Raw genomic sequence first — 26,448 nt, forward strand, 5'->3', positions numbered from 1 at the left:
CTGGAGAGCACTCCCCGACCCCTAAGAAGGACAAATGGGGAGCGGGGGACAAGCTGAGATCTTCCCTCCAGGTAGTCTCCAATGCAGCCAACACAGTGGCCAGAACAATAGTGTCAGTAGTCTCAGGCCTGTAGCCACGAGGCTCTTTGCATAATCTGCAGAGGTCTAACAGACCATCCAGGACCTCCCCTTGGATGGTGCGGCGCTCTTCTCCAACAGAACGGATGCCAGGCTACAGAGGCTAAAGGATTCCAGGGCCACATTCTGCTCCTTAGGCCTGCACGCTCCATTGGCTTCCAGGAACCATTTCAAGCCTCAGCCACCGCAGCAGTTCACGGGCCAGGACAGGAGCAAGCCCTACAGGAAGAAGACCAAGGTATATAAGAGCCATCAAGGTCAACCCCCCTCCCAGCACTTCCCTGTCAGGCTCGAGCCACTAACCATCAGGCAGGCCTTTTGAGTGTGCGACGGGGAGCAGCCTAGCAGATTTAACCCAGGATCCAACCCTCCTTTTCTTTTCAAACCGCATTTCCCCCTATCTTCCTGCATAGGCGGCTATAATGTCAGACAAGTGGGCACGAAGCACCATTGCAGTGGGGTACACCCTTCAGTTTATTTCCATAAGAAATATTCCTCCTCCTCATCCCCCGCCCTCGTCCCTCTTTAGGGACCCTTCTCACAAGCAACTTCTTGTCCAGAAGGTACAAGCCGCCTTATGGATAGGGGCTGTAGAGGAAGTTCCGCTACATCTGAGAGGGAAAGGGTTGTACTCCCATTACTTTCTAATCCCAAAGGCCAAGGGAGGTCTGTAGCCCATATTGGACTAATGTCACCTCAACAAATAACTCAAGAAGCTGAGGTTCCATATGGTCTCTCTGGCCACCATTATCCCTTCATTGGTTCCAGGAGACTGGTATGCTGCCCTCGACCTGAAGGACGCGTACATCCATATTTCCATTTTCCATGGCCACAGATGGTTCTTACAGTTCATAGTGGGAAACAACCACTCCAATTCACGGCTCTCCCATTTGGCCTATCAGCCACTGCAAGAGTGTTCACCAAATGTATGGCAGTAGTCGCAGCCTACCTCAGATACCAGGGAATACAAATTTGCCCTTACCTTGATGACTGGCTCATCAAGGGTCACTTGGAAGCTCAGATATGGCACAGTATCACAGTACTACAGGCAACCTGCCAAGAACTGAGCCTGTTGGAAATGAGCAGAAATCTACATTAGTACCCATGCAAAGGATAGAATTCATTGGGGCTGTCCTCGACTCTCCCTAGGCCAAAGCATTTCTACCTTGAGCCAGACTTCAAACCATGTCAAACCTGATCACCCAGGTCACAACTCACAGCTCACCCCCTCACCACAGTGTCTCAGACTGCTGGGTCACATGGCAATGTGTACCTACATGGCACAATATGGAAGACTGCATCTCAGACCCCTACAAATGCAGTTAGCTTCCATTTACTCCCTGAGACCCAGCCTAGACGTGATTCTTACGATACCACATCGAGTACTTGTCTCATTGGCATGGTGGACAAACGCTACCCATGTAGCAAGAGGGGTCCCCTTTGCGGCCCCACATCTGACTCTCTCCTTGGTATCGGATGCCTTGGATCTGGGACAGGGGAGCCCACCTCAGTTTCCTCAGGACCCAAGGTCTCTGGTCCATAGAGAAGCTAACATTACACAGAAATGTCAGAGAGGCCAGGGCAATCGTTCTAACCTGCAAAGTATTCCTTCCCCCAGATGTTGGGAAAGGTAGTACAAGTGTTAACAGACAATACAGCATCAGTGCATTATGTCGTCAAACAAGGGGGAGCAAGATCCTCAGCCCTATGCTGAGAAGCACTTAGTCTGTGGGACTTCTGTGTGGAGCATGCAATCCACCTCGAAGCCTCATACCTCCCAGCAGATCACCTCCTCAGGTGCTTCTCTTCTCACCATAAGTGGTCCCTGCACCTGGAGGTAGTTAAGGTTATCTTCCTTTGGTGGGGAACTCCCCAGATGAACCTGTTCACAACCAAACAGGAAATGTCACCGTTTGTTCCCTACAAGAACCCAACAGTGGCTCACTTCCTGACGCTTTTATCCTGTAGTGGTCGGGAGGCCTGATGTATGCCTTTCTACTGATCCCTCTCATCCACAAGCGCCTCATAAAGATCTAGAGGGACAAAGGTCATAACGTTCGCTCTGGCATGGTCCTGTCAACAGAGGTTCTGCATGTTGTTGGACCTGGCGGTGGCAACCCTTCAGACACTCCCGGACCGTCCGGGCTTGATTTCACAGGATCATGGTCAGCTGTTACATCTGGACCATGCCTCCTTACATTTGATAGTGTGGATGCTGCATGGTTAAGCCCTGAGGAACAAGCTTGCTCCACTCAGGTTCAGGAAGTCCTGCTGCAAAGTAGAAAACATTCTAGAAGAGTAACTTACCTGGCAAAGTGGAAATGCTTCTCCTGCTGAGTGATGGAATTAAAACCTCTCCCTGATCTAGGTAGTATTACAGTCCATTCTGGAATACTTACTCCACTTGAAACATCAAGGCCTGGTGTTATTGTCAATCAGGATACACTGGTGGCCATCTTGGCCTCTCACCCACATAGCCAGGGCAGATCAGTCTTCTCCTATGAGATAACAGCCAGATTCCTGACAGGCTTGGAAAGGTTCTTTCTGCAGGTGAGACCTGGTTCTCTCATGGAACCCTCAACCTAGTTTTGTCCAGATTCACTAGACCCTCCCTTTGAACCCATGTTGGGATGAAGCAAACAGGACTTGTAGAAAGTTGCCTCCTCCTTTGAGTGATTGCTCATGTCCATTCCACTATAGGTGAGTGCATGCCTCTGTGCATGGTTCCTGGAACTTTTTTCCCCTAAGCAGATCCCGTAGGGCTGGCTCTGATGCCCCCTGGAGACATGTGCACATGCTGCGGTATATGAGACACTGCTGCCCCCTCAGTTCCTTCTTTCCGCCTGTCACAGTTGCTGGAACGTGCCTTGCTCTCAGCAAGTTCTGTTCCCCTTCTTTGAACTGTTTGTTATTCTAAGTAGTTTAGTTAACTACTACTTAAAACTTCGATCACCCCGCCCCTGGAGCTCCCAAGATGGCACGATCTTCTCTCCCAGGACTGTGGTCGCCTGTTGCACCCGGACCTGGACTCCCAGCACCTCACGGCATGGAGGCTCTGTGGCTGACTGAGGGGGAGAGAGCTGCTCGGCGCAGGTCCAACAAGTCCTGCCTGGCAGCAGGAAGCCTTCCACACAGGTCGTGTATTAGGCTAAGTGGAGGTGGTTTACCTGTTGGGCGGAGTCCAGGGGTATTCCGCCCAGCCTCTCGCCAATGCAGGCGATCCTGGAGTACCTACTCCAACTAAAGCTCCAGGGTCTGGTGCTGGCATCGCTGAAGGTTCACCTGGCAGCCATTTCGGCCTTCCATCAGCCACTAGAGGGTAGATCCCTGTTCTCCCATTCCATGTCTGTCAGGTTCCTCAAGCAGGTGGAGAGACTTTATCTGCAGGTCCGTGACCGGTGCCTCCCTGGGATCTCAACCTGCTCCTCTTGAGACTCATAGAGCCCCCCTTTGAACCCATGGCTCCATGTCCTCTGCTCATGCTTTCATGGAAGGTAGCCTTCCTGGTGGCCATTACCTCAGCTAGGAGGGTCTCCAAGATTAGGGCCTTGATCTCAAAGCCCCCCTATACAGTATTTTCTAAGGATAAGGTGCAATTAAGGCCACATCCAGCCTTCCTTCCCAAGGTGGTTTCCCAATAACCAAGATGTTTTTCTCCCCATGTTCTTCCCAAACCGCACGGTTCGGAGGAGGAGAGAAGATGGCATTTGCTGGACATGAGACGAGCCCTGGCCTTCTACATCGAGCGTACAAAGCCATTCCAGAAATGGACGCAGCTCTTCATCATAGTGGCTGGCCAGATGAAAGGCTCACCTGTCTCCACCCAACGCATCTCCTCATGGATTACATCATGTTCTGCTACAAGCAGGCGAGAGTTCTGCTTCCGGGAACCATCACAGTGCACTCAACCAGAGCTCAAGCCACATATACAGCCTTCCTTGAGAGAGTGCCCCTGCAGGGCATCTGCAAAACTGCCACCTGGTCGTCTGTGCATACCTTCACATACCACTACGCCATTGCCCAGCAAGTGAGAGAGGACATGAAATTCAGCAGAGTGGTGCTGAGAGCAGCTCACTGGTAACTCCTACCCACCTCCAAGGTATTGCTTGTTAGTCACCTATAGTGGAATGGACATGAGCAACACATCTTGAAGAACATCAGTTACTGGTAAGTAACCTTGTTTTTCTGGTGGCAATTACATCAGGAATCTTCCTACTTCAGTGGTACCTCCTCATCTGATGTGCCACATCTCTCGTGCTCCAGTGGTACTGTGATGTTGGTCTATCTCTGGCGTAATGGGGTCCTTGTATTTTTCTATCTTGATGATTGATTCCTAGCGATGCGGTCCAGATGTGAAACTCAACTTTCAACCTGCATGTTGCTTGGATACCTTTCCTTCCTTGAAATTAGCATTAGCACTGAAGAATGAACTTTGGACCCCACACAATCCGTTGATTTTTTTTTTTCTTTCTTTCTTTTTTTTTTTTAATTATTATTATTATTATTATTATTATTATCATCATTATTATAGGGGCTTCCATCAACTCTGTCACAGCAAGAGCTTACCTACTGAGGGACAGGTTCCAGACTCTGCAAGAACTCATAGCCCGCATAGTCAACAGTCCTTTTGTCCTGGCCAGGACTTGCCTATTCCTTCTTGGCCACATGAACTTGTGCACATATGTCATCACTCTCGCTCGCCTCCACCTTTGCCACCTCCAGATGTGCCTCCAGAGAATTTCCTCTACTCATCCATGCATCATGCCATGGACCCTATGCCAGCAGTCTCCCTCTCCCCCATGGTAGTCTCTTCCCTTCTCCGGTGGATGGACCCATCACAGGTTTGCCTAGGAATTCGCCTTCTCATCTCCTTCCCAATGGGACAGTCATCACCTATGTTTCCTTCACAGGATGGGGAGTGCACATAGGAGATCACATGACACAGGGAACATGAACCTCTCAGGAATCCAAGATACATGACAACATTCTGGAATTCTGGGTTGTAAGGAGTGCATGCCAAGCATTTCTCCCATTCCTACATTCCCATCATCTTTTTATCATGTTAGACAACACCACAGCTGTTTACTACATCAGTGAACAAGGAGGCATGAAGTTGATCGCTTTGTAAACGGAGGCAGTCAACCTCTGGAATTGTTTCATCACCCACAAGATCCTGTTATCTGCATCCTATCTTCCAGAGACTCAAAGCATGATTGTAGACTTGCTCAGTAGACAGTCTGTGATAAACCACAAGTGGGGACTACACTACATCATGGTGTGTGACATCATTGACCAATGGGGGACTCTGACCAGAGACACCTTCGCCTCCTCTGTCATCACCAAATGCAGCACATAATGTTCCAGGCGGGTCTTGGTCCCCACTCTTAGGGCAATGCTCTCGTACTCCACTGGTTGGGCCAGATCAACTATGCCTTCCCTCTTCTTCCACTCCTGCTACGAGCACTCCACAAGATCAGACAAGACAGAGGGACGGTCATCCTGATCGCCCCCTGCTGCCCCAGACAGTTCTGGTTTCCCAGCCTCCTCTGCATGTCTGCCCAGGGAAAGAGGGGATGAGAATTGGCGATGAACTACTTACGCAGCACAATGGCAGGATCAGAAATTCCAATCCACAGACACTTCACCTCAGAGCATGATATTTGAATGGGCATCCTCTTTAGAATAGGAGTGTTCATCAGAGGTGCAAAACATCCTCTCCAGCAGGAGGAAAGAGTGAACTAGGCATTCCTACCAGTCCAAGTGGAAATGCTTTGCCTCATGGGCCCAATGGAAAGGGCTTTCCTCAGAAAAGATGGAGTCCTCTCCTTCTGGACTGTCTCCTGTCCTTGAAGGCATCTGGTCTTACTCTCAACTCTCAAGTCCAGCTAGTGGCAATTGGCACCTTGCCACCTCCCCCTCCCCACCTCCACCCCGCATGGAAGGACAGTCAATCTTTACACACCCATTGACAGCTAGGTTTTGGAGAGACCTCATTAGAGCCTTCCAACCTGTTCAACCCATTGCTCCCCTGTGAGACCTCAACCTATTTCTATCTGTATTAATTAAATCACCCTTTGAACTGTTGGCATCATACTGTGTCCCTCCTTTCCATGAAAGTCACCTTCCTTGTTGCTTTCACTTCAGCGAGAAGGGTTGGTGAAATTGGAGCCATGATGGCGGAACCCTCCTTTCACCACTTTCCATAAAGATAAAGTCTCCCTGTGTTTGCATCCTAAATTTCTGCCAAAAGTTGTCTCCCAGTTTCATCTTAATCAACCCATTCACTTACCGGCTTTCTTTCTGAAGCCTCACGCTTTGGCAGAGGAATGACTCCACTCCCTTAATGTCTGTCGGGCCTTGGCAAGGGCAAGGACTGATCAGGAAATCTTCTAGACTATTTGTCACAATAGCTGAAAGAATTACGGATGAAGCAACTGTCGCACAGAATCTCCATGTGGATTTTGGGGTGTTACACTCTATCAGTTATCAGGATTGGCTCTACCCTCTTGGGTGCAGGACCATTCCATGAGAACCCAGACTTTGACCATGGTCTCTCTCCACAGCATGCCTCTAAGGACATATGTATTGTGGCCACATGGAGTTCAGTATACACCTTGGCTACGCGTTACGCCGTGGTGCAGGATGTGGCGGCAGATTCCTTCTTCAGTGCAGCTGTCTTCTGCTCAACAGTTGCATCTTCATCCTCGCATGGTCCTCCAGCTTAGGTACTGCTTGTTAATTACCCTCAGTGGAATACAGTAGAGACCATCAATCAAAGAAGAGGAACTTACTTGCCTGTAACTGGAGACTCTTTGAGATGTATGGTCCCTATCTGTATTCTACTTATTGGTCTCATTCTCCTCATTCCCCTCTCCTGAGGATCTGTTGGATCCTGTTGTGCTGGAGAAAGAACTGGAGACACGGTTGGTCTGCCTCTCTGTTTATCACCTCGGAAAAAACCATGACATGAGCCAAGGGCGCATGCGTGGAACGGACACTACTACTTTCAAATTCTCCAGCTTCAGACGCATATTGTGCATGCGTAAACCCACAGTGGAATACAGATAGGGACCACACGCCTTGAAGATCCTCTAGTTACGGTCAGGTAATCTCCTCTTGCTATCAGGTCTGAAACCTAAATCCATGTTACTGTACTTCAGTTACTACAGCCTATTTCCTAAGTTAATCACTTCTGTAATGTTGGAAGGATGTTTTTTAGTATTTAACATTTGTAGAGCCAGATGAAGGAGGGAAAAAACTGAATCTCCCCAGGAAGTCCCCCAGTCATTTGTGCAAATAAGAAAGTTTCTTTTGTATAGCTGTATGGTGAAAGCATGTTAAGTAGCAAGCTTACAATTTTTTAAAAGGTATTTATTTTTTTAGTGCTTTGCTCCCAGTCTTGCATCACAAAGCTAAAAAAGGACCTCCTCGTCAGGCCAAGTATGCCATTCACTGCATACATGCAATATTTTCCAGCAAAGAAACACAGTTTGCACAGATATTTGAGGTAAGAAGAAAAGCTTTAAATTATTTTCTTTTTATCTTCATATTGCATATTCATATTGATACCTTTGTTTGTATTTTTATAATTTTGTTAAAATCAGGAGTGTAGTGGTAACTAATATTGAAACACAAGTTATTCAGTCAGTCCTTCCCCACTACCCAAGTCCTAAAACTAGAAAATAAACTTTTTCCTTTCTTTCTTTAATCTCAAATCAGTCGTCCTTGTTGGATGGAGGGCATATTAAATGGCTCAGATACTGCTGGTTGAGTAGATTGCAATAGAGGGGCTAAGCTTACCTTGTAGTAGTTACTGGCTCCAGCAAACAGTCCTTGATGGTTCAGTTTGTATTTGGAAAGGGAACGGTGTGTAAATGACTTGTTTCCATTGGAAGCTAGGGGTAAATGGGATTAAATAGATTGAAGGAAACTATTTTGTAGGTATAACTATAGCACGTGCCTTCAGCATCCTTTATAATTAACATTTATAGTACCTTTCATCTTCAAGGATCTTAAATCACTTTTCAAACAGGAATCATTTAGTCCACTACTGAAATAGTAGTTTTAGGAGACAGAATGTGACATCAATTTAACAACACAGAAAAATATATCCATTAATCTAATGAATTCATAATGCCAGCGAGGCTTGTGATTGGGGGGGTGGGGAGAGAGAGCACATTGTTGCAGTACCATGTTAAACTTTTCACTTAATGGAATTTTTAGAGTTTAATAATGATGAAAAGTACTTTTCTAGTATAGCTAAAGATTGGTATGATCTGAATTTGTTGCCTATATTTATATTTTAGCCACTGCATAAGAGCCTTGATCCAAGCAACCTTGAGCATCTCATTACACCATTGGTTTCTATTGGTCATATAGCCATGCTTGCACCAGACCAGTTTGCTGCCCCTTTGAAATCCTTGGTAGCTACCTTTATTGTTAAAGATTTGCTAATGAATGACAGGGTAAGTACTTTTTTAAAAAAAAATGTGTGTTGTCTTTGAGAATTTGACTTTGGTAAGATATTCAGGAAGTAGAAAATTATGATAGTTATAAAAATTAGTGACGTGTATGCTTCCACTTGGCTGTATACATCCCTTAATATTTTGGTGTTTTGGCACGTATATTTTTTTAACTTGATTGGAAATTTATGTGGTAAAAAGGGAAAGAGGGCTTTTTGCAGGTAATGTGTAGAATACATTTTCTTTTCATGGATCACAGCAAGTGACTGCCTAACACTTAGAATATTAAAGCCACTGGGTGAAATCCTAGGTCCATTTTAGTCAATGGGAGTTTTGTGGTTGACTTCAAGGGGGCCAGGATTTCACTGTTATGCTTTTTATGTGTCTTGGGCCAACAACCTGAAACTTTAAGAAGGCTTTATTTCAATTTTGTAATAATTACAAGATCTGTAAATATAAGAATTTAACTTTCAGTTTGGCTTATACTTCAAAGCAAATGCTTTCTCTTAAGAAATGAAATAAGTAAAAAAAATATCTTTTTCAGTATGGCTAAACTAGCTGTTTCAATAGCGAGTAAGAGTGCTAGTCTGACAAAAGCCACATAGTTAACTAGTGAATGCTGCTGTTTGTCTTTAAAAGCAAACAGAGGCAAATAAGATTATAGTAGGCTTTACTGATACTGATAGTAATAGTATAATAAAGCGTAATAAGATGTAAAATTTGATTTAGCTTCCAGGGAAAAAGACAACTAAACTTTGGGTTCCAGATGAGGAAGTTTCTCCTGAAACACTTGTCAAAGTAAGTAGCTCTTAAAACATTTTCTTGGTATATATTTACCATCAGAATAATTGTGACTTAATAATGTCTGTATGCCTAAAGATGTCTAGAATTTCTAAAGCTGCCATTAATAACTGTCATTCTTTTTTGTATGCTTCCTTCCTTTTGTATGCTATCTGCCCTGTGGTCCTTCTAAAATTAAAAAAGTCTATTTTTATAAATTAAGAATTCTGTCACGATAGGCACCAGATTCTGTTTCTTGGAACATCTACTTGTTTGCAAGTAAGATTATGTATATATATATGTGTGTGTATATATATATATATATATATATATATATATATATATATATCATACTGAACTTTTGTTAAATTTTTCTCTTTAACATACATTTACATGCCATAACCTTTTGATGCACGCAGGCCTGAAGTGTCTGCTGCATAAGTGCATCATTTAAAGAAATTCCAGCTCCTTGTGTGAACAAGTTAATTAATTTTTTCACTTCTTGTTAGATAGCTCAAAACGCTATTTTATATTCCAAAAGACCACTTTATTTATATTTGTAAATATTTTCTGTATTACAGGACATTTTAATTTATGGTCTTGATTCTTGGAAGAAAGCCAGTACATTTTTAGACTTATTGTGGTGTCTTGATTCTTACACTTCACTTGGAGGTTTTCAGATCCCAATGAAACTTTCACTAAAATTTGGAAGATGAAAAACCATGCTTAAAAACATTAGTTAGCTTGAGTTAATAGATTACTAAATTGTTTACAAGGAGCTTTAAGTGCATATCAAATGCAAAAGCCTACAAATGAAATAATAAAGTTCCAGATTTAAACACCTGTGTTAGGAATCTTTTTCTCCATTTTGATTTGTTTAAAAAAACTGGTTTGCTGCTAGATCTTCATATGTTGCTTTTCACTCTGATTTCTCTTTAAGTTTAAAATGGTGGAATGTTTATTGTGGATATCAAGGTTACATGGCATTACAAACTTTTTATTCTCCCTACAGTATTTAGGGTCTTAGAAGAATATGCAGTCTTTCACTTCTTCCCTATTCAAGGTTATGACCTCTAACGTTTCATATGGCAAATCCATTCCTCTTTCTTTGTGTGGTTAGAATTTTGTTTCTCTTGTTTTCAACTGCCTTTAAATCCTCTATAACCCTTCCTTCAGAACAGGAACCAGCTTATGCTTCTTACACATTGGTCTGCATAAATAGAAACAATGCACGTATTACACATCACACTGTTTTTGATCTTTCAATATTGTTTGTAGCATTCCTTTCTTCTTAGATGTTTTTTATTTAAACATTTGGAGTCAAACCCATCTATAATTCCCTGTTTTCTGTCTCCTAAAGCTGTTAATTTAATTTATTATTGTTTATTTACTCCCTCTTCTGCTAGTCAGTACCTCATTTTACAGCCTGGCACCTAGCTCATGCTTGGATAATTCTGTTTTGGTTGGAATTCATTCAGTTGCTAGGGCTCTACTCATCTGACCTAGCATATTTTTGGCATTACCTCTGTCTAAATGATTGGTTCCCAAACTTTATTGGTTCACGTACCATCTTCTTTAAAAGTCATGATTCAAGTATTATATGCACATTTCTCCTATTCTGCATATTTATTTTAGGACTTGATAGGCTTAACTTAAGTATTTGTGAATTTTTACTACAAATAAATTTTGAGTTTGGGTGGGGTAATCTGGGTGGAAGGGTTAGAAGACATGAGGTAAGACAGAAAGTGTACGAGCCCTGGCTGGAATGCAGGGGTGGCACTATTATGTGTGGGGGGGATAGATGTGTGTAGAAGAACAGGGCGGGGTAGAGGTGAAGAGTCTTGGCTGGAAGAGGAGGGGCTTTACTTGGGCACCAGACAGCTTCAACTCTGCTCCAATTCATCCTTGTTCTAAGGTTTCAGGTTCCTGGTTCAAGTTGTGTCTCAGCCAGTGAGCTCTGCCAGTCCCAATGTACACCCTGGCCTCTCTGGAGAATCTTTCATAGTGATCTCCTGCCCAGGAGCTTGGACTCACAGCTCCTACCTCTTGGGATTCCACGGATCTCCTTCATGGGGCTCTGCCATGATTCAAGCAGGCTTCCTCAACCCACCAGTATCCAGGTTCCAGCCTTGCTCCCCAAGGCATTCCTTGGTGTGTCTCACTTTTTGCCTTGGTTCAGGGCCCCACATGCATCCTTCTTGGGGCTGGCTTCTGATTCAGGCTGGCTTCCCTAGCCCATCAGTCTCCCTTCTGGTTTTTGTTCCAGTCTCATCCTATTCCCCTGACTTGATACTTCTCTGGAGTTCTGCTCTCCAGGCCATCTACCTCTTTCCTGTCCTGGGAGTCTCCTAACAGCTGGGGTTTATCATGTTAAGGAGGTAACTACTTCATTAACCCTCTGGTCTCTATTTCCCAGCTAACCTGATGCATCCTTGAATGTCTGTTTCCCTAAAAAGGCTATATTATGGAATAAAAGTTGACTAGCCCAAGGCCCAATTACTCCTTAAAGGGGACAGACCACCATGTTACTGCGTATCACTTCCAACAAGCTCATGTACAATCAGTGGTACTGGGGCTTTCTGAACTCGAACCTATGAAAACTAGTCTTTGTTTCCTAGGTGGTTTCAGGAAATAAATCAGTGGGGAACACAGCTCTTCTGTCTGATAAATGATTGGCTCACACAAAAGTGCTTTCACCCAAAAACTCTTGTTTTTATTGAATCTAAAGTACACATCTAAAATAACAATAGTCTAGAGCAACCCATATAGAGTTACCAAAGTCTGAGATGGTGTCGAGTGGTCAGCAGCAGGTTTCTGATGGCCAGCCTTCCTCCTAGCCACTGGGGAGTTGGATGACAGTCTCCTAGCTCAGGAGTTCTCAGACTTTTTACCCCCTCGTATCCCCTTTGAAAATATTTCAGGCTGTGATGACCCCCCCACCCCATGCCATGCCACTCTTACTTCTGTGCTGCTGCTGTGGACGGTGCTGCCTTCAGAGCTGGGCACCCAGCCAGCAGCCGCTGTTCTCCAGTCACCCAGCTCTGCATGGGGCATGTGCGGGGGCTGACAGCTCGCAACTCCCTTCCCCTCTCTCCCCCCAATAACTTCACAACCTCCAGTTTGAGAACCCCTGTCCTAGCCCATCAAAAGCTTCACCAAACTTCCATATTATCTCTTTATAGATTGCCCAAAACAAAGCACATAACTCATAATAACTCCTAGTGGGCTAACAATTTTCCTAGCGTCAGCAGAAAACCTCATAATTCTACTTATCAGCAAAGCAACTCCTAGTTTTAACAACAGCAACAACATCGTGGTCATAGACACCCAGGTCCAAGATCAGTTATCCACACTTCCTCCCATTCTCATGAATTTGTCACTTTCTCTGTCCTTATTAGCAAAGCTGCAGCTGTGTAGCTGTTTGACCTGCTTAGTGTCATAGGAAAGCTCAGGGCCCTCCTAAATAAAGACTTGCATGCATAGTTCTTTGAGGCAGTTTATTACGAGCAGCTCGGAGAAGTGTCGGTCACCCTAAGGCTCCTGAGGACTCACATCACTAAGTTTTATACAGTATTCAGACAAAGAGAACAAAGAAAAAGATGACGTATTGCAGTACATTTCCATTAGCTCAATCTTTTCTACACTAAGATATACTAATAAATTCCTCCATATTACTAATTGAATGTGGCCCCTGATTACCATAACTATCTTTTGAAGATAGTTAGCAATGTCCTGTTATCTACTGACAGCTGCAAAAACCTGCAACATCTGCAAAATGTACCTGTTTCAAGGCTGAGAAAGCTACTAAAAATCCAAGATGGAATCTTTAGCATACAAGATGGAGTCTTAAAAGTTTAATACAAAATAGAATATATAACTAGGTATAAAAGTAGAATACAAAAAATAAAGTTTATAAAACTGTTCCTTCCACATTAGGTAAAGCCCAACTTATTCCTAATTACGTGGTGTTTTCGCTTTCAGTTAATGATGTCTGAGTACACAGAATGGCTGCGGTTAAATCAAATTAAGTTCTCTCGTAACAGTACATGTACTGCAATTTGGGAACCCCTGATCTAAACAATATTAATGCAGCCACCAAATTGTAAGTGTTTGTACAAAACTCTGTAGTGCAGTATTAAATATGAGGTGAAATAATGTTAAGTTAAATATACATGGGTAAAACAGGAATTTCCATCCCAGATTATACCAGTGTTCTATCTAGGCTAGTATTCTATCTTTGAAAGTGACCAGTCAGTATCAAATGCTTCAAAGGAAGATGCAAGGATTCCCAAAGTAGACATAGATTTATATAATGGCATTTTAATATCTTCAGTATTATTTTCTTTACCAGTCCTTATGTATCCTAACATTTTTTGTTTACTTTTTAGTACCGTTTCACTCCTTTGGTTTGTGTTCCTGGTGCTCTGCTTGACGTTGTCAGCACACCTAAAACCTTGAACAATTTAAAACCGGGCTACTGCAAAATACACTGCACTGGAGCTCTGGGTGCAGAAATGTAGCCCAGTTGCTGCCATAGCATCTCAGAGATGGAGGGGAGCCAGGCTATGATCCACCCCTTTGGAGGCATCACATGGTGCAGGAATTCCCTCTGCCTTGCCTTCTGGGGGTATGATGAGAACCCCAGCATCAAAGTCCAACTTCCTTATTCTGCTGACTTGTGTTAATTCTGAATTCTTCACAACTTTTATTATTAAGCAATACCTCTTAGTAATAGTTTACACAAGCTGGGAATAAAACCTAGTTCTCAAATATGGCGGATCGAAATCCCATCTTACCTACCCACACTGCCTTTCAGAAATAACCTGCTATATCTTTACCCTTTCTATGCTTATTTATGAAATATACATGTGGATGTATGTTTCAGTGTGTTGTGCTGCATCCTCTAGTGTAGAGGTGTCAAACATACATTTCACAGGCTGTATCTGGCCTGCATGAGATATGTATACGGCCCTTCTGACATACTGAAATGTGTGCAGAATGTAAGCTTTCATTTTCTTAAATAAGGAGATTTGTAGGCCCCATAACTGCAGATAGAACCTTTCAAACACGAACTGAGTGTAAACCATTGTCAGGTTTGTCTGAGTCTGCAGGCAGACTGAAGGAGTGATGGGGAAGGGTGAACTGTCTGTTTCCCTTTTAATCTCATTCAAGTGTGATCTCTCTAAAGGGCAGTTGATGACACTACTGTGCCAGCATTAACTATACCATTGCTGATTGTTATCCCTTTTCCTAAAATAAAGGAGATGGGAGTGAAGTTCTTGAGGACTGATGAGTTGCTTCACTCCCTCAAGAATTCTTGTGGCACTCTCCACTCCTTGGACTTATTACCCCCGCATGTTGGAGGAAATTTTCTGAACCACTGCCTCATAGATGCTGACTAGCCTCTTAGCTTTCTGTGAGCCTCTGAGGAAGTGCCAGAGGGTATAGCGCAGCAGACATGTACTCCACCAATTTCATCTCTTCATTGGATCCAGCTACCTATCAAGCAGGCATTTTAATGGGTCACTTGAGTGCTGTCAACCAGTTAACACAGAATCAGTTTCCTCTACCCCATTCATTGGCCACCTGGCACATTTCTTCCCAGTGTAGCAGCACATCACATCACATCAGACAAGATGATGTCTATGACCCATTTAAGTGACTACACAATCAAAGTCCTTTCTGTCCCCTCTCCAAAACACCCTTTTCCGGGTCCTCCTTCAGGGACCCCTCTCACAAGAGGATTCTCAGACAATAGCTGGATTCTCTAGTACAGCTAGGGACAATAGAAGCCCGTACCTCTCCAACACAGGGAAAAGGGTTTTTACTCCAAATGCTTTCTAATCCCCCAAAAGAAAGGGCCTGGAGACCCATCTTGGACCTCAGACAGATGTATGTCTTCATCCACCATTGAAGATTCAGGATGACCACCTGTTTTTCAGTGAAAGTGACTGGCTTGCAGCTTTTGATTTGAGGGACATATATTTTCATATAGGCATTCACCTGGCATATAGCATTTTCTGCACTTTACGGTGGGCTCTCAGCAATACAGAGTGCTGCTCTTTGGCTTCTTGACACCCCTGAGGGCCTTTACAAAGGCGGTGGCTATGGTAAGCAACCTATCTGCACTGATAGGGCAGTCCATTATAACCTAGTTAGACAGCTGGCTGCTCGTGGGACAATTGTATCAGAAGGTACAGGCAGCAGTCATCTCCTTACTTGACCTGAGTCACTCCTTGGGATTTCAGGTAAATCAAGAATAGAACACTTTAACCACCACAAAAGTGATATCGCTTACTGGAGTGAATCTGGACTTGATTGCAGCCAGGACATATTTATCTCAGGACAGATTCCTCATGATGAGAGACATAATTTCTCAACGTTGACTTAGCCTCTCAGATGACTGTCTGGTCGTGTTAGCCCACATGGCTTCCTGCGCTTGTGACTCCTTTCACAATGTTTTACCTACAGTTCCTCCAGGCATACCTAAGGAAAGTCTATGCTCTGAGCACAGGCTCCCTGGACAAATGGGTCTCACTTTCTCATAGCATCCTGACAGAACTCACCTGCTGGGAGACAAATACCTGTGTCTGTGTTGGGGTTCCCTTTGTTCCAATCCCACGCATAACGACACTTATGATGATGCCTCCCTACTGGGATGGCGAGTGCACCTGGATTACCTCTCAGCTCATGGTTCCTGACTCTACAAGAACATCACTCTTAAGGCAGTAGTGCATAAAGAGTACAAGAGGTTTGTGCCTTTCATCAGGTCGGAAGATATGACTGCTGTTTATTATATAAACAAAGAAAGGGGAGCAAAATCCACCCCAGTCTTCAGAGAAGTGATCGAGATCTGGAACTGGTGTGTCCAGCATCAAATCACCCTCTCTGAAGTGCACCTATAGGGAGAAATGAACTTCCTAGCAGACAGCCTGAGTGGGCATTTTCACAAGGATAAATGAGTAAGCACTCCACATTTCAGTGATCCAGCACATTTTTCGGCAGTGCAGGATTTCCATATTGGGATCACTTTGCAACCCAGAGAAACAGGAAATACCTGGCCTTACTACTCTTGGGACACTCAGGATGCAATTTCAGAGGGGATGTTTTCATAGTGTAGTGGTCAAACCCACTGATTTATGCCTTCCTTTCTATCCCTCTGCTTCCTCATATCCTCCAGAAGATCAAGCAGGACAAGGCAGCAGTAATCCTAATAGCACTATAGGCCTGAGGCAGTTCTGGTTCACAATGATCCTGCTGATGGCCTCTTACCTTTGCATTTACCTACAGCTGTTTCCAGGTTTAGTGTTGCAGAATGGAGGCAAAACCAGTCACCCAAATTCAGTATCCATCCATCTGGTGGCCTGCTTTTTGGATGGGCAACAGAGCTAGAGAAGTCTTACTCTGAGGTGGGCCAATCCATCCTTCTCAATAGCAGGAAATCTACAAGAAGATGCTATATTGGCAAGTGGAAGGGGTTCTCTTTGTGGTATCAGCAGCATCATTTACCTCTGGAGGAGTCCAGGATTTCTCTTGTCGTGCAGTATCTACTTTCCTTGAACTAATGAGGCCTATCTGTCAGTTCACTACACGTACATTTAGCAGCTATTGATATTTTTTATCTTCTGATGGAGAACTGCTCAGTTTTCAGCCACCCCACAACAGTAAAGTTTCCAAAAGGCATTATCAGAACATCCTGCTGATATTAAAATTTATGCCTGTGTGGGACCTAAACTCTCTGCTATTGGCACTTAAAAACCTGCCATCTGAGCCCTTGGCTTTCTGCTCCCTCTTACATGTTTCAGTGGGGTAGCCTTCCTAACTGCTAATACCTTGGCTAGGAGATTGGGTGAGCTCGGGACCCTTATGGTGCCACCCACCATATAGCATCTTTCACAGAGACAGTCTACCTGAGATTACAGAACAGGCTTATCCCCAATGTTCCTTCCAATTTTCAATTGAACCAAACAGCCCACCTATCAGTGTTTTACCCAAAACAATAGGAGTGAGGACAGGAGACTCCACTCCCTGGATGTATGCAGAGCTATAGCCTTCTACCTGCACAGAATGAAGCCCTTTTGAAGGTTTCCAAAGTTATTTGTCTCTATTGCTGAGAGGTTGAAAGGGGAAGTGATAACTTTCCAAAGACTCTCAAAGTGGTTTTTTCAATTGCACCCTCCTCTGCTCTGAATTTAAGGAAGCGCTTCCTCCTCAGTCTATCGGGGCTCATTCCACCAGAGCTCAAGCTGCCTTGGTGGCTTCCCTACAAGGAATTCCACTCTCGGAGATTTGTAGAGCTGCAACCTGGGATTCAATTCATACATCTACTAAGTATTATGCCCTAGTTTAAGCTTTGGCTGAAGACACTTCCTTTGGTTTGATGATCCTGCAAACTATGGTGCAGAGCACCTCCTTTAATACACAGTGCTTGGGGAGTCAGTTACAGTGAAAACCTGTAGGGATCACCATTCAAACAAGAAAGCAAAATTACTTACCTTATAGTAACTGTTGTTCAAAATTTGTGGTCCTTATGCTTATTCATGACCCGCCCGCCTTCCCTCTGCATCGGATCCTTATAGTAGGGTTATTTGTGGTAGACTAGGAACTGGAGAGGTGGTCAGTTCACGCTGCTCATTATTCTTCTTTGAGTGCTTGCTCATGTTGTTTCCATTCTAGGTGCGTGCGAGCCTCTGTGCACGGTTACCAGACATTTTTTCCCCTTAGCAGTACCCATAGAGCTGGTTCTGGTGCCCCCTTGAGCCCCACTGACATGCTGTGGTATATGAGGCACCACCGGCCCTATGGCTTCTCAGTTCCTTCTTTCCACCACTGATGATTGCTGGAACCTTGCTTCTGCTTGCTATCATAAGTGCTTCAGTTCCCCTGTTCTTATAGTTAGAGATTAGGTTAATTAAGTAGTTCTTTGTTAGTTAAGTACTGGAGTTAGGTAGTAAGTTAGTGTTAAGTGTTAGTCCCGTTAGGGACTTCTGCTTGGGAGTGGGCTATGCTCCGGGCTTCAAGCCCTGCATAGTTTGCGGCAAACCCTTCCCACCCAGCGACCCCCATGAAAGTTGTTTAAAGTGTTTGGGGTAATCATACAGGAAGGATAAGTGCAGGATTTGCAAGGCCTTCAGGTCGAGGACTTAGAAGAAAAGGGAGATCCACCTGAAAGCTCTCCTCATGGAAGCAACCCTGAGACCAGCCTTGGAGCTGTCGAGCTCCCTCGGCACTGAGATCCCCGAAGAAGAGAGGCTCATGAGAGGCCCAGGTTAGATCCCATGGCAATCCCAGATTAGGGATCCATTTCCAGGCTCCTGTGGGACCCATTTGAGCTTTTGGCAACCTGTCCTTTGTTGTTGCTGTCCTGGAAGGTGGCCTTCTTGGTAGCAATCACTTTGGCTAGGAGGGTATCTGAGGTTAGGGTACTTAACTGTATACAGTTTTTTATAAGGATAAGGTCCAATTGCGGCCTCACCTGGCCTTCTTGCCCAAGGTAGTGTCCCAATTTCATTGTAATTAGGATATTTTTCTGTCCGTTTTCTTTCTGAAGCCCCATGCTTCGGAGGAAGAATGACGTTGGCATACACTCAATGTCCAAAGGGCCCTGACATTTTACATAGAGTGGACAAAGTCGTTCCTTAAGTCCACACAGCTCTTCGTGGCAGTGGCCAATAGGATGAAAGGCTCACCTGTTTCAACGCAGTGGATCTCCTTGTGGAATAACCTCCTGTATTAGGTTCTGCTACGAGCAGGCAAAGGTCCCGCTTCCGGGGGTGGTCACAGGCCATTCCACCAGAGCACAGGCTTCGTTGGCTGCGTTTGACACAGGTGTCCATTCAGGACATGTGCAAAACTGTTACCTGGTCCTCGATACACACTTTCACCTCCCATTACGCCATCGTCCAACAGGCATGTGATGATGGCAGCTTCAGCAAGGCAGTGCTGCAATCTGCTCACCGATGATCCCTGAACCTATCTCCAAGGTATTGCTTGTAAGTCACCTAGAATGGAATCAACATGAGCAAACACTTGAAGAAGAAAAGATGGTCACTTATCTTGTAACTGTTGTTCTTTGAGATGTGTTGCTTATGTCCATTCCATGATCTCCACCTGCTGCCAGCGTTGGCGGCAAGAAGGAACTGGGGGGGCGTAGGGCCATCGGCACCTCATATACCGTGGCATGTGCGCGAGACTCCAGGGGGTGCCAGAGCTGGCCTTATGGGTACTGCTAAGGGGAAAAAATTTCCAGTAACCATGCACGGACATGTGCACGCATCTACAATGGAATGGACATGAGCAACACATCTCGAAAGACAACAGTTACAAAGTAAGTAACCGTCTTTACTCTCAGTTGGGAGCACAAGGAGGCAGAAGTCACAGGCGTGGACTAATGGGCACTGCCATTGAAGAGTTTCTGGTCTCAGGCATACAGAGTGCCTGTCCTCCCACAGTGAATACCCATAAGGACCACGTATCTTGAAGTACTCGAGTTACTATAGGGTAACCTTCCTTTATTTAAATGTGTTTAAGTGGGAGGTGTCTGTTGTTGTAGCCCTTCAGGAAGCAGGTGAGAGAGCTGCAGGAGGAGGTGTCTAATTAGCATACCATACAGGAGCATGAGGTCTTTGTTGGCAGGATCCACATGGGGACATCTAGGATTGGATATGCTAGCCAGCTACGGATGACTACAGCAGTACCAGAGGAAGGAGACTGGCTGTTTTACGGGGAGGAGGCTGGCTGCTTGCCACCTGAGACAGTGGTCCACCACCCATTCATTGGTCCCCCATTTAACGTCATGAAGAACCAGGATGCAACGCTGGCAACAAGGGAAGAGGAGTAGACCCTAAAACTGGGGAGGAGGAGACATTGGCCCCCAAGTTGGGAGACTCATAGCAATTACATCCAAGAGGAGGAGACATAGGGTGATGGTGGTGCATGGGGACTCTTTTTTTCTGTGTGGGTTAGAAGCATCCATCTGCCCACCTGACATGTTACCCAGGAAGTGTACTGTCTGCCTGGAGCCCTCATCAAAGATGTTACGGAAAGGTTACTGAGGCTTATCTGTCACTCTGATCACTACCCAATGCTGTTCATCCACATGGATACTGATTATACTGCCATGTATGACCTTGAATAACTCAGTAGTGATTACAGAGCTCTGAGAGAGAAGTTGAAGTTGGGGGCACAGGTGGTGGTCTCGTCCATCCTCCTGATTGAGAGTAAGGGCCAAGGCAGGGACACGTCCATCCTGGAGATAAATGCATGGCTTCACAGATGTTGTCTACAGAAGGGTGTTGGCTTCCTTGACCATGGGGTGCAGTTCTGGAAAGGAGGACTGCTGGGAAGATATGTGGTCCATCTGACCAAGAAGAGGAAGAACATCTTCAAATACTGATTCGCCAACCTAGTGAGGAGGGCTTTAAACTAGATTCAGGGAGGGCAGGTGACCAAATCCCACAGGTAGGTATAAAAAAGGTGACTTTAACAGAGGGCTAAACATGTCGGAGGGGAGAGAAATGGAAAGTTACAGCAAAATCACAGGAGCAATAAGAGGGCCAACAGTTGGCGGGGAAACTGCTCAACATCTTAGATCTCTGTACACAAATAAAATATTAATTTTGCTATTCATATACATAAAAACAAAATAAATGGTGATTGGATTATTTATGTAGGCTGTCTTGTGAGTTCCAAGGTTTAATAGTAATACATTGATCATGTAATTCAAATTAAATATGTGGTATCACAGGAGACAGCAGGTGTGAATGTTAGTGGTGGAAGGCTTGATTAACCATATTTTCTAGCAGATGTTTACTTACAATGGTAAATGGTAAATAATTTTTTTATTATACCTTTTAATGAAAAATTGCTTTATTTTGTGAAAAACTAGTAAGGTTTATTTACATTTCAGAAAATGTAGAAACTATGCATGTTGCAATGATGATCATGTGTTTCACATGCATGGGAGGATTATGTTCTCTACCTAATAAAAGCGTTTGAGAAGATCATTTTGCGAAGTGGTTAGGTTACTACAGAGATTATTTCAAAATTTTGTTTGCAGAATGTAATTGACATATTACCCGTCAACATTTCTTTCAGATCCAGGCCATTAAGATGATGGTTCGATGGTTGCTAGGAATGAAGAATAACCACAGTAAATCGGGAACCTCTACTTTGAGATTACTAACCACGATATTGCACAGTGATGGAGACTTGACAGAACAGGGAAAAATTAGGTATACCATCAGCAATTATGTGAAACCATCTATTTGGACAGTATAATGGCTCAATAGTTTCAGTAACTTAGAAGGGACAGGGTGCACTGTATGGAAAAGAAGAATTTAAGGGCATTTTGGGTGTATAGATGTACGTTACACTTTATATATAAACTTACCTTTTCATGAGCAATGGTATCCTAGGTTGAATTCCCAGATTGTTACTATAAATATAATCCAAAATCATAGTAAAGGATTTTTATGCATTTTTGTCTACTTTTTGTCTCATCCTTCCTTCTGAACTACTTTTCATACTGGAAGGAAGAATTGCACAATTTCTCCTTCTCCTTCTAAATTGATTTTAAACAAATAAATTATGAAAATCTTATCTTGTGGTGCACTTTATGGGTGGTTGATGGCGCTCTGCCTTTTAGGGGGAGAGAGAAGGATGAAAGGGAGGAGGGAAATGGGTAAAGCAGATTAGTTTTTAACAATTTCCATTTCATCTGGCTGTTAGCCTATTTGTTTTGACTGCTAATGTTTATTTTCATGTAATCTTTCTGCTTACGCAGCAGTGAGGAGCTGAGTTCACCATCATTGTTTCTGGCAAACACTGAAAATTCTATTTACAGAAACCAATGGACAGCAGAGAGGGACAACAGTAGTCAAAATAAAGAGATTTGCATATTTGGTGTATATAGTTAAATGACTGTAAAATGATTATGCAAATCAAACACCAGACCAATCCAGAGTGTAGGGAATTGCAAAATAGAGAATTTTATAGTTGCATATTAACGTGAGTCACTTCACTCAAGCTGAGAATTCCATTTCAATATAACTTGTAAGCAATCATAACACCCTTAAATTTAAAATACCATCATATGACCCACACATAGAAGTCTGTCAATGAAGAATTAAGTAATAATTTTTCTTAGTGTCCCTATGGGTGCTCCACTGTAGGTGTATATGAGTCCCTGTGTGTCTGATCAGAGATCTTTGGTCACAGTATCTGTTTGGCCCACACATGTGCTGTCCCCTCCTCGTGTTCTGCCTTGAGGGGCAAATCACGCTCAGTTCCTTCTTACCCACCCCTGGCTGGAGACAGAGCAATTAGCAATCTGTTCACGCATACTTTACTTGTTTAGAAATTCATTCCTAACTGTGTTTTAATTCTTTTGTTTTTTTCCTAGGGCATGTCTCGCTTCAAATTTAAGTCAACAATACAATAAAAGCCACCACAGTAATTACTGTGGTTTTTCATGTCCACACTACCCTCCTTCTGTCGGTGCTGTGTGTCCTCAAAAGGAGTGCTTGCACCGACTTAAGAGGGGCAATGTGGGGGACTGAGAGCCCAGACTCTCAGCTTAGCACAGAGTTCCTTGCTGGGAGCCTGACTGCCACCTGGGCTCCCAGCTCCTGGCTTCCCAGCAGCCGATCTCCAGCTGTTTAGCTCAGCGGGGTGCTGAGAGTCTGGGTGGCAGCTGGGTTCCCAGCAGGGAGCTGAGAGCCCAGGTGGTAGCCAGGCTCACAGCTGGAGTCCCCACCCACCTCCAGGTGACAGTCCGAGCTATGAGCCTGACGCAAGGTTCACAGCAGGGAGCTTACCAGCCTTTCTTGTCAACTTTATGGTTGCCTCAGGCTCAGAACAACAGAGGGTCTCCTAGCTGAAGCCATGAAATTGACAAAGGCTGGAAGGCTCCCTGCTGTGAAATTGAGCCCAGCACAAGGTTCACATCTGGGGCTGCCATTCTGGGGTGGGGGGGGCAGCGGCTCCAGATATGAGCCGGGCACCTGGCTGACAGTTGGGGCGGGACAGCTGTGAGCCCGGTGCCAAGCTCAATTTCATAGTAGAGAAAGGGACACTACATCATCCAAACTACACTGACGGAAGTGCTATGCCTCTCATGGACGTGGCGTTATGTTGGTGTAGTAAGGCTGCAGTATAGACACTGACATAAGGAGGGTCAGTGTAAGCTGCCTTATGTCAACCTAACTCTGTAATGTAGACCAGGCTTAAGTCTCATAGAGTTTCCTTTTGTTTTTTCTTCCCATTTTTTTTTAAGTTCTTTACTTTAAGCCTCTTTCCCCCTATATGGGGGATTGCCCCCAGTAAGAAGCATGTCCTGTTTGCCTGGGTTTAAGAGGTGCCTGTCCTCCAGGTAGACCATTCCAGTAATGGATGGACATTCCCACAGTGTCTGTTACCTCGTCATGGACCACGGTCTTCTTATGGGTGGAGCTCTTCAGCCTGTGACCGATCCACGGCCCAAGTCTCCCAGGTGACATGGGTCATCTCCACAGCCTTTCATCTCCAAGGACGATAAACCAAGGAAGAAACTCTCGGATTCCCCATGTAAGACCTCTAAAAAGAGAGTTTAGAGCCCTCACAGTGAGCTCTGAACCAGCCAGAGGAGATCACTGACATGTTGGGTCTCCTCTGTACAAATGGTACTGAAGGCATCTAAGTACAATACCCACAGATTGCATGGGCCTTCTGCAACAGACACCGCTGGTACGTCTAAGTATCCTGTGGGCACAGGCACCAAAGCATTAGTACCTCCAGTCAGGGACAGGGACGTAGACTGTACTGTTTCCTGGCAGACAGCACTGGTACGAGCACCCCTGGTACCAATGACTGCAAGACAACCATCATCGGACCACTTGGTGCAGCCAAGGTCTCCGATCCTTTAGCACCATCATCTCGACACCGGCAACCTCTGATGGTATTGATTGAACTCCAGCGGTGCTGCAGTACAAAGTCTCTAAGGACTACACAGTACCTAAGGTACCAGAGTTTCCTCTACTTGATACTGAGGCCCAAGTACCAAGCATATCTTGAGCCCAGGGCTCACCACTGGCACCGAGCTGTGAACCTCCAGTTTTTGCATTGGCTCCACCACTTTCCAGTGGAGATTTGGACTGTGACCAGGAGGAGGTCCTCTCTTGTCACTCCCACTATGCTCCTTCCTGCTACCAGGACCAACCAGGGGCTTAGTCACCCATGCCATTCCCACAGCCCCAGTGGCCCTGCTGGAATCCACGGGCAGCCTATAGGCGTCATGCCTCCCAGGCATCCAGTGTCACACTGAGAGACTGAAGTGTTCTGTCAGAGCCATTGCATCTAGAGCCTTAGAACCTCCTGAGGAGATCTGGAGAAGCAGATCAGAGTCGAGGACAATGTTACACCACATACTATCATCTCTTCTCCTCCAGAAGAGACAGTTATGCCCCCTCCACCATTATCACAGATGATTTTAAGCTCTTCCAAGACCATACAAAGAGGGTGGAAGATACATTGCAAATACCTCTAGAGGAGGTAACAGACACTCAGCATAAGTTGCTACATATTTTACATACTTCCTACTTCTCGAGGATTGCCCCCTCTATCAACGCGGAGCTTTTGGATCCAGCTAAACTCATATGACAAATCCTAGTATCAGCTATGCCAACATGCAAAAGGGTCTAGAGGTACTACGTGTAACCCCCAAGGATACAGAATTTCTTTCTTCCCCACGCTCCACATAATTTCATCGTTATTGAGGTGTGGTGATCTCCCTTGGCTGCCAACATAATTCCAGATCCACCCCTTATGATAGGATTGGAAGTGTCTTGACCTATTTGGGAGGAAGGCCTAGTCTTCTTCTACTTTGCAATTCAGAGTTGCAAAGTACTTAATGGCAAAGTACGACTATATATGTATTATACCAAATTCAACACCTTTATTGACCATCTATCAGAGTCACAATGAGAACAATTCCGAGCCATGATCAATGGGGGGCAGTTACTGTCAAAACAGCATCTGATGCAGCTGATACAGTGCCCTGTTCCATCTCAATGACAATGACAAAGGACCTGATAATCATGATGGTACTGCAGTCCCCAGCCAGAGTGGAGGAGCAGGACCTGAGATCTCCGGCACCACAGAGAAGCGTGGTGCTGTCTAGAGGCAAACCTGCCATGCTGCAGACCAGTTGCCATCCCCTAGCACTGCCATGGTCCCCACACTGCAAGTTGCAGTCTTCCGGGTCAGAAACAGAGTCATACACCTCCAGGACTGTGGGAGATGGGGCAAGCCTCCTTCATGGGACCCTGGCCAACACAGTGGCCTTTTTGGAGTCTATGGGCATACCACCAGGCCCAAGGGTCCTCTTGCAGAAGCTCCTATTAGGTCGCTTCTCAAACAAAGTCCCCTTGACCACCCAGGGTCCATTTATCATCTCACGGCACAGTGGGTGATGACTTTGGCGTCGAGGCAAGTGTGGAATATGGAGTAGAGACCAGCACTGGAGCTGATCTTGGCACTGAGATTGACTGAGACAACACAGAAAGAGCACCACGTACTGATTGGTCAGGAGGACCGGGGCTGCCTCGGGAGTCATCACCGATCTACCCCGATGAGGCGGTGACCTGGACTTCTTCAAGTCCACCACCAGTAGACAATAAGGCTCACTAGGCGCTGCTAAGATGGGTGGCCAAAAACCTGGGAATCCAAGGGGAGGAAGTGCAGGAGTCAGGACCCTGTGATAGATATCCTGGTGCCAAAGGGCCCTTCTAGGGTAGCTTTGCTACTGATAAAGACAGTCCAAGCCACCGCTAAGACACTGTGGCAAACACCAGCTTCTATCCCTCTTACAGCTAAAGGGGTAGAAAGAAAATACTTTGCATCCTCTGCGGAGCATGAGTACCTTTTTACTCGCCCACAGCTGGGGTTGTTGTTGGTGGCAGCGACAAATGATAAAGAAAAGCAAGGCCAACAGGGGCCAACGCCCAAATTCAGGGACTCGGAGAAGCTGGATCTCTTTGGTAGAACTGTAAATTCTACTGAGGGGGCTACAGCTTTGTATTGCTAATCAACA

General features: G+C 45.0%; 1 protein-coding gene across 5 annotated transcripts in view; it reads left to right on the forward strand.

Annotated features, from left to right (window-relative positions):
• Positions 1 to 26,448, forward strand: part of PDS5B (PDS5 cohesin associated factor B) — a 195,617-nt gene that overhangs the window by 122,432 nt on the left and 46,737 nt on the right. For 4 of the 5 annotated variants that reach the window (XM_067562968.1, XM_067562970.1, XM_067562972.1 and 1 more), the window contains 4 exons: positions 7,522 to 7,645; positions 8,445 to 8,603; positions 9,330 to 9,398; positions 21,477 to 21,613. In XM_067562968.1, the coding sequence (XP_067419069.1) occupies positions 7,522 to 7,645; positions 8,445 to 8,603; positions 9,330 to 9,398; positions 21,477 to 21,613 (489 nt within the window). Of the gene's footprint in view, positions 1 to 7,521; positions 7,646 to 8,444; positions 8,604 to 9,329; positions 9,399 to 21,476; positions 22,811 to 26,448 lie in introns of those variants that run through there. The other variant, XM_067562973.1, reaches the window with a different exon arrangement.

This window comes from Emydura macquarii, unplaced genomic scaffold (genome assembly GCF_026122565.2).
Source record: "Emydura macquarii macquarii isolate MOO-44397 ecotype Brisbane River unplaced genomic scaffold, CSIRO-AGI_Emac_v2 contig_2473, whole genome shotgun sequence".
In the NCBI taxonomy this organism is placed as follows: Eukaryota; Metazoa; Chordata; order Testudines; family Chelidae; genus Emydura; species Emydura macquarii.